The following is an 8,009-nucleotide window of genomic DNA, read 5'->3' as shown; positions in this document are numbered from 1 at the left end:
AAGGAGGAACAGGAGAGCGTCCTCAGAGCTACAGACCTCCAGCAGGACACGGTGTGATGTCTCTGACCAAACAATCAGAAACAGACTAACGAGGGGGGTCTGAGGCCCCGACGTCCTCTAGTGGACCCTGTGCTCACTGCCCGGCACCGTGGAGCCCGACAGGCATTAGCCATAACAAAGACGAGCATTTACCGGTCCTGCTGATGGGTTAAGAGCCTTCTACGGCCCTGTCCACCGATAACTGCCCATCTCTCTGCATGGTCCTGAGACCGTGCTGGGAGACACATCAAACCTTCTAGCAATGGTACGTAGATGCCATCCAGGAGGAGTGCTGGGAAGGTTACTTTTAAAATGTATTCCACTACAGATTACAGCTTACATGCCCCAAAATGTATTTTGTAACGTATTCTGAATACTTTGGATTACTTAATCTATTATCATGCTTTTTACAACTACATAAATGTACTATTGCTGTGATTTATTACTATTACTGAAGGTTGCTCTCCACACCAACACCAACTAGATGTTTAAATCTTAATATAAACGAGTAACAGCAGGTGGACATTAGGTAAGGCTGCACTTTTTGCAGCGATCGTGTATAGAAAACTGTTCCGCGCACAGGCATTAGAGCCTCTTAATGAGTGTTTTATTTGGGTTTCCACTGGCATGCAATTACCAAAGATGGAGAGGGGACAGCCTAAGTTATGAAACAGGAAAAGACCGTTGTGTAATCCATTCATTTCAAGTAACTGTATTCTGAATACCACCTTTTTAAACAGTAACTGTAATGGATTTTTCTGATGTGAAATATGTGCCGTGGCTCCAAAAGATTGGCAAACACTAGCTCAGAGCACCTGCTGTTAATTTCATTCAGACCAAAGCAGCAGAATCGGATGAACCCCAACTCGGAGCTGACCGCTTTGACAGACTCGACGGTCTGGTTAAAGCGTTCCTTTGATGCAGCGTCTCCACTGCGACGCAGGAAAAACACCTGAGCTCCCGCACGGATTCATTTGTCAGATAAATCAAAGCTGACTTTAAACCACGTGATCGGCCTTGGTTACCATGGCGATCTTACGGATGAAGCAAAAGGTCTCACCCCGGTTTGTGGACGATCTCTCGGAGGACTCGGACGGCGTCGTCGTTGCTCATGTTCTCGAAGTTGATGTCGTTCACCTGACGGACACACAGACGACACAGCATCGTGAGCCTTCTCACCACCACCTTTAAAACAGGAAGCGGATTAAACGGCATGAGCGGCACCTGCAGCAGCATGTCTCCCGGCTCGATGCGTCCATCCGCCGCCACCGCTCCGCCCTTCATGATGGAGCCGATGTAAATGCCTCCGTCCCCTCTGTCGTTACTCTGACCGACAATACTGATGCCCAGGAAGTTGTACCTCTCTGACAGACAGGCAGGCACACAGCAGGGTTACCCTGAGCTCTGCTGCTACGTGCAAACATCCCTGTCACTGCGAGCTAACAGCCGCTCCATAATAACTCTAGTTTCTTAAACCTGCGTTCTCTCTAATGTCCTGCAGGAGGCGACTTCTGACTGTGCTCCTGCATGAGCGTGCTGCTCAGCTCATGCTTTCAGCTCTGACTGAACAAGCAGCAAGTTACTTTTGGTCCAGTTGGAGTTTCAGAGAAACAGGAAGCAGGGGAGGGTTTAGGGCGGGGCTACGGTGTGATCGGCAGCAGCGCTCGCCCGTACTGAAGCGTACTCACCCATGTTGAGAGTTACAGTGATGATGTTGAGCGACATGGTGGAGTCAGTGACACTGCTGAAAGACACAGACTGACAGACAGACGGACAGAGAGAGGAGACAGTTACAGACGGACGGACAGACAGACAGTAGAGGAAGGTGAAGGACGGCCCCCTCAGACAGGAAGTTCATCAGGTAACGTCACTGACAGAGTCCACAGGTGTCCGCAGTCCTGAGTCAGCTGACCGACTCATCAGCGGCACCTGCTGTCAGCCTGGACCAGTCACATGACTGACTCTGACCTCCGTGAGCTCAAAGGTCAGACGGCTTTGGTCACAAAGACCGCCCACATTAAAGCACCTGCGTGTGCGCACAGGTACGAGGAGGCAAAAACCAGCCCGCAGATGTGAGTAGAACCGCTGCATTAGAATTCAGTAGAAAAGACTTTCACTGAAGTTGGTTTGTCACCTGACCTGTGAGGATTAACAAATCACCTGAGAGCAGGAATGTTGTCACCATGGTAACCAACGCACGAGACCCCACAGGCCTCCACACAGTGACCCTGACTATTGTTGGTCCGTCTGTCTGACCTTTGAACCCTGCACACTCCCACAGGTCGCCTGAAAACTCACATCTGTTTCCTGTGCAGCGCTGCCACAGCTGAGGAGGCGCCGATGGCCTCCGACCAATCAAGTCGTTTGTTACAGGAAAAAATAGGAAGTGCCTGAACTCTGTCAATAACGCCATCTGATGTCAGTGTGCGTGCGTGTGTGTGTGTGTTTACCCTCTCCATCCGCTGTGTTTTGGGTTTCCGGTGGCGGCGGCGTTGACGCCTGATGAGACGCGGTGAGGAGCTGCTCTGCTCTGTTGATTGGCTGAACCTGAAATGATGTCACAGAGGGAAGCACACCTGGTTCAGTCCGACCGACTTCACAGCTTACAGATACCTGTGTGTTTGGGCGTGGTCACTCAGTCGGGAAAAATTAAAGAAAAAATGTAAATATTTGTACAAACAAACAGGAAAAAAGCTCGATGTGTTGAAGGAAAGCGGACGCACGAAGCCACGCGCCTTCACTGAGATCTGTTGTTTTGTTTGTTGTCTCGGCTCCTCTCTCAGTCCCCTGTTTCCCCCTTTATGTGTATATGTGTTTGTGTGTATCCCGAATGCTGGCTTAGGAACGTCATCGGGAAGCTGAAGCTGGCCACGCCTGCCGTACATCGAGCCTCACTGGCTGAGCTTCAGTCGGCTCTCGGGGGGAAACGTTTCCTCGCCAAACTAATTTCTTTGTCTGGTCAGGATGTGGGAAACGGGCGTGTCACGACTCACGCCACAGAGCATCACCGCTGTGCCGAGGGTATCACTTTGTTACCTTCACTGGACATAAACTCACTGTCTGTTTTTGGAAACGTCCGAAAGTTCTGATTTTATGTTAATAAAATGAATAAAAGGAAGCGAGACTAAAAGTCGTCGCTGTCATTTATTATTATCATCAATATTAAAAATTATTGATGAAAGTTTAACAACAGTCATCAAAATAAACATCATTTGTTCACAGATTAAGTCCAAATAAATACATGATTATTTTTATCACTATGATCATTAAAAGAAAGGTGACACGCACATACCTGTGAGCGATGTTTCATAAAAATTTTGCGAGGCTCAAATTTAAAAATAAAAAAAATCTGAAATCCAGAGAAAACCTGCAAAAACGGACGGACGGAGGCGGGAACACGTTATTTCTGCTCATGGATGAGCTGGGACGCTTTTATCTGCGGGACAATACAGACTGCAGCACTAGTCACCTGACCTGCAGCAGCCAATCAGAGCAGGAGAAGGAGAGCGGCGTGTGAACAGGATTACTGGAGCAGAAGAAGCAGACCCAAGGGCGCCGAGTGCGTGTCATAGCAAACCCACCAATCACAGCGAGGTCTGCTGATGATGTCATGAGCTTACCTTACATACTTAAAGCAGAGGGAAAGTGTTAACCTGCTGATTATGAGCATTATCGAGAGGTCAGAGTTCACTGAGGGTCCTCACAGGTACAGGTAGGCGTGTCTGTGAGTGAGACTGACCTTCCTCCTGAGTCTTCCTCAGAGGAGCAGAAACTGGTTGTTTCCAGTTCGCTGCTCTGCTGGGTCGATGAACTGTCGCCGCCACCTGTTGGCTCCACCCCCCTCTTATCAGCTGAGCAGTCGGCGTGGCCATTCAGGCGATCACCTGTAGAGACCACAGCCAATCAGCAGATGGCAGGAAATGCCTGTCACTGTTTAATAGGCGTGCAGGTGACACCTCTCTCTCTCTCTCTGCGTCTTACCTTGCTCACCCACATCTTTCCTCTGCAGCCTCTCTGAAACAGCAGGTTTGACCTCTGACCCCTGCAGCTCATCATGGCTCACAGTAGCAGCACTGAGACAGACATGACATCACTTCCTGTCAGCATTGAGGCCTGCGCTACAACACGTGTTGTAGGGCTGCACGATTAATCGTTAGAAAATCGCGATCTCGATTCGTACATATGTGCGATCTCATTTCCAAATGACAACGATTTAAAAAAAAAAAAAAAAGACGACGACGATTGTACCGCATTTTGATCCGGGACGTACTCTGCATGAAAACAAGCGCTCACTCTTCCTGCAAAACAAATGACAAGGGCGGAGCCTTATACCACGTGATACAGAAGCTGGCTGCTAAAATTAGCAGGGAAAAAACAACGGAGAGCACGTCAGGGATGACGAGAAAGTGACAGGAGAAAATCCGTCCCGGTCAACCACCCAAACATAATAACGGGAACCTTATACAGCGCTTCCCTATACACGTCTAACTCCCGCAGGCACAAAGACATTACGGAGGCTATCACTTATCACCTGACCAAAGATATGGCTCCCATCAACACTGTGCAAAACGAGGGATTTAGGAAAACGATCAACACCCTAGACAAACGCTACACAGTGCCGTCCCGCAACTATTTTTCTATTGTTGCACTACCTGCTCTATACACGCAGCGTCGAGCAACGGTGGAGACGGAATTTCAAGCAGTACAACATTTTGCGGCAACAACAAAACGTGAGACATTTGTTGTTTTTATGTTTATTTACTGTTTTTATGTTCAGTCTCAACTGTTACGAAGTTGATGTGCAGTTAATAAGCGCAATAAATATTTATACTGGAAAAGAAAATCGTGAGAGAATCGTGATCTCAATTCTAAGCCAAAAAATCGTGATTCTCATTTTATGCAAAATTGTGCAGCCCTAACGTGTTGCATTGTGGGCCCCGGTGTACTCACTGGAAGGATGGCGGTCTGGAGTCTCCGATACCACCTGTCCTCTCTATGGGGGGCGGGGTTAAATTGGTGGGCGTGGCCACAGACTGGACATCTGAACCTCTGAAATCCAGCTGGCAGGTGTCTGATGACACCAACTGCAAGGAGGAGAGACATGATGAACACCTGAAGGCTCAGGACACACCTGTGTGTGTGTTTGTGTGTGAGTTGTGCCTGTTTACCACCACTATGAGGACACAAATTACAACTGACATTGTGGGGACATAAAGAATTTTCTGTAATAAAGGTTTAAGAGTGGGGAAGCTTCTAATTAGAATCCATTCAGTGTCTTCCAGTTATCCAATAAATAACACAACAAAATGTGTTTTCAGTCTTTTAATGTGACTGAAAAAAGCTGTTGTGTGTCTGCAGGTGTGTCTGCAGGTGTGTGCTTTGGCTGACTGTGTCGTTTTGAGACAAAGGAACGATTTTAGAGTTTGTCCTCAATCATCATCAACAGTCCTCATAAACTCAGCTGTACCATGTTCGTGTGTTACTGACCCAACAGACGACCCGTCCATTCACACAGGGCAGCCTGGCGTCATCATCGCTGATCTCCTCTTTGACCACCCTGTAACACATCAGGATTAGCCATGAAAGAAAATTAAACATAAGTACTCTAACAATATCTAATAGCACATGTGGGCATCTCAGGTATACAAAAGCCACACCCACCTGCTATCAAAACCTCATATTTGTGAGGGGCAGCCAATTAGAAGGAGAGAGATGCAAACAAACTGGACTAACATCACGACAACGCTGAGGGTCTAAAGTGGGCGGTGTTATGGTTGCTACGTACATCTCATATTCACAATCTGAGTATTACTGCAGCTGTGGCGGGGACACAAACCCCGCCGGGTGTTCTCCTCCTCTTTGTTACACTCAGAGTCACAGATCAATACTGAGCAGATCGATCGATCATCGCAGCATCAGCTGAGAGGGGTCACACACATGTGCTGGTCTGCCTATCTTTGTGAGGACACATAGTCACGGACTCCATCCCCCAAACCTGAACCTGGTTATAATCTGAGCCCTGAAACCAGCTCTGCACCTCCACGCAGCCGTACAGTCTGTCATAAAAGCCGTGTGTGTGTGTGTGTGTGTGTGTGTGCGCGTGCGTGCGTGCGCGTGTGTGCACACAGGGATTATAGAAGCTCAGATTATTAAACAGTTGTTTCATCAGCGGTTCAAAGTAAATGAGTGAATAAAAATGAGGAGAGCTCACACTGAAACACAGGCTGGACTTACGAACCGTCAGCAGTGTGTAACTCCACAGACTGTGACCTGTGTGTGCAGAAGGGTTTAAAACCACACAAATACAAAGACGAGTTTGAGGCGTGGAACCTGCTGCAGCGTGCCCACGTCACAGCGCCGCTCCATAAAAGCTCTTTCACGTGAAAACAGCAAAAACCAGAGTAAGTGAAACGTGCAGAAGGAGCCCCAGAGCGCCACCCTCAGACCGGAGGGCGGGAACATGTTGGGGAGCCCGATGTCACGGGGACGCCACAGATGTGAACAGATTTGAACGTGGGTGGATGAAGCGGAGCGAGATGTTCTCCAGAGAACTTCCTGTCAGGAAGAACCACCCAGTCTCCGCCTTGTCCACCACAGCTGCTGCACACGTGCGGTACAGCGGATTTGCCCACCTTTGACCCCGAGGCCACAGGTGCAGCATCGGGTGGAGCAGCTCGGCACCAGGCTCCGACCGGGCTCTGCTGCCGCCACCTTAGGGTTTCTCCAAGTGTCAGACTGCAAAGAGGGCGGAGCACCCCCGATGGCGCCAAAGGCGTGGCTCCAGGCTGACCTCTGACCTCAAGCTCTGAGGGGACAACACCTGTTCCACCTGGACAGGAGGCAGGTGGGGGGCGCTCCCTGTTAGGAGCCTGAGGTCCTGCTGCTGCTGCTGAGGGTCAGCTTCAGCTGCTCCACCCTGACATGCGCAGGAGGGTGATTGTACCTTAAGAATAACAAACATCGCGTGACGGGAACAATACACTCACCCGACCACGGATCAATGAGCGCACGGACCACGTGACTCACCCGAAGTCGTCGTCCACGGACTTGAAGAAAAATTTCACGTTGGGTTTGTTCAGCACGTGCTTAAAGTCCGCCAGGGTCACGCGCTCCGCGGGCACGTTGATGCGGACGAGGTAGGGGGTGTCCTGGTCCTCCAGGTGGTAGATGACGCGGGTCTCCTCCGCCATGCCCGCGAGCCCGGCTTGGCGGTCACGGGATGACGCTGAGGAGACACAGCTGTGCACCTGTCCGCGCGCCCGCGCTCCGTTCGTGCGCGTCTCCGCTCCAGAGATTTCGCTCTCGGTCCAGATGTGTCGGTCCAGCTTCTGCGGGTCTGATGCTCCGTCTCCTCCCGACGCCGTCAAGACACACATACGCACGAACACACTTCCGCTCGGACCCTTCAGAATAAGAGCTGAGTGAACGCAAGCAAAAATAAAAAGAATATCTGGACTCTGAGAAATGATCACACACACACACCTGCACGTTATTACGTCACAACGTCAGAGGTTCAGTCTCCACGTTAAAGGTCATGTTTCTTTTGGGGTTTTTTGTTCTTATTCAGTTTTATTTATTAATTATATGTTATGTAGTTATTTTATCTTATTTTTTTAATTACGTTTACCAATTTATTTTGTAGGTCCGCATATTCAAACTCCCTGAAGGTACAGAACAAATGTCCTCGACCCAGAAACGCTTTTCTTTTTCCCGCCGTCCTGGTTGTGACGTCACGTCCGTCTCCTGTATCCGGGCTGAATTCATGAGCTCACAGCAGAATCCAACCCCTGAATAAACTCGAGCCCGTGACGATCGTTTGCTGCTTCCGCTGAATCATCCTGTAGCGGACCGCTCCTCCAGCTTTTATTGTGAAGGGAAGGCCTCAGAGCTTCCGGCACTTATGCCCCTTCAAGCTAACGCCTAACACGTCCGACTTTTCCGGCCTGATCTGAGAGTGAAAGCACCCATAG

General features: G+C 49.5%; 1 protein-coding gene across 2 annotated transcripts; it reads right to left on the bottom strand.

Annotated features, from left to right (window-relative positions):
- Positions 1 to 509: 509 nt before the first annotated feature.
- LOC120740836 (segment polarity protein dishevelled homolog DVL-3) lies at positions 510 to 7,892 on the bottom strand. 2 transcript variants are annotated; one of them, XM_040043319.1, is made up of 9 exons: positions 7,066 to 7,892; positions 5,527 to 5,596; positions 4,990 to 5,123; positions 4,021 to 4,112; positions 3,779 to 3,923; positions 2,490 to 2,586; positions 1,728 to 1,797; positions 1,264 to 1,403; positions 513 to 1,176 (listed from the first exon to the last, which is right to left on the bottom strand). In XM_040043319.1, exons 1-9 carry the CDS (start codon positions 7,413 to 7,415, stop codon positions 1,096 to 1,098), a joined length of 1,179 nt encoding a protein of 392 aa, XP_039899253.1. In that variant the 5' UTR covers positions 7,416 to 7,892; the 3' UTR covers positions 513 to 1,095. The 2 variants fall into 2 exon arrangements, with proteins under 2 accessions (XP_039899254.1, XP_039899253.1); XM_040043320.1 differs by lacking the exons at positions 1,264 to 1,403; positions 1,728 to 1,797 and having other exon boundaries at positions 510 to 1,176.
- Positions 7,893 to 8,009: the final 117 nt, after the last annotated feature.

This window comes from Simochromis diagramma, unplaced genomic scaffold, assembly GCF_900408965.1.
Source record: "Simochromis diagramma unplaced genomic scaffold, fSimDia1.1 OVJJ01000377.1, whole genome shotgun sequence".
Classification (NCBI taxonomy): domain Eukaryota; kingdom Metazoa; phylum Chordata; class Actinopteri; order Cichliformes; family Cichlidae; genus Simochromis; species Simochromis diagramma.
This window is presented reverse-complemented; position numbering and strand designations above follow the sequence as displayed.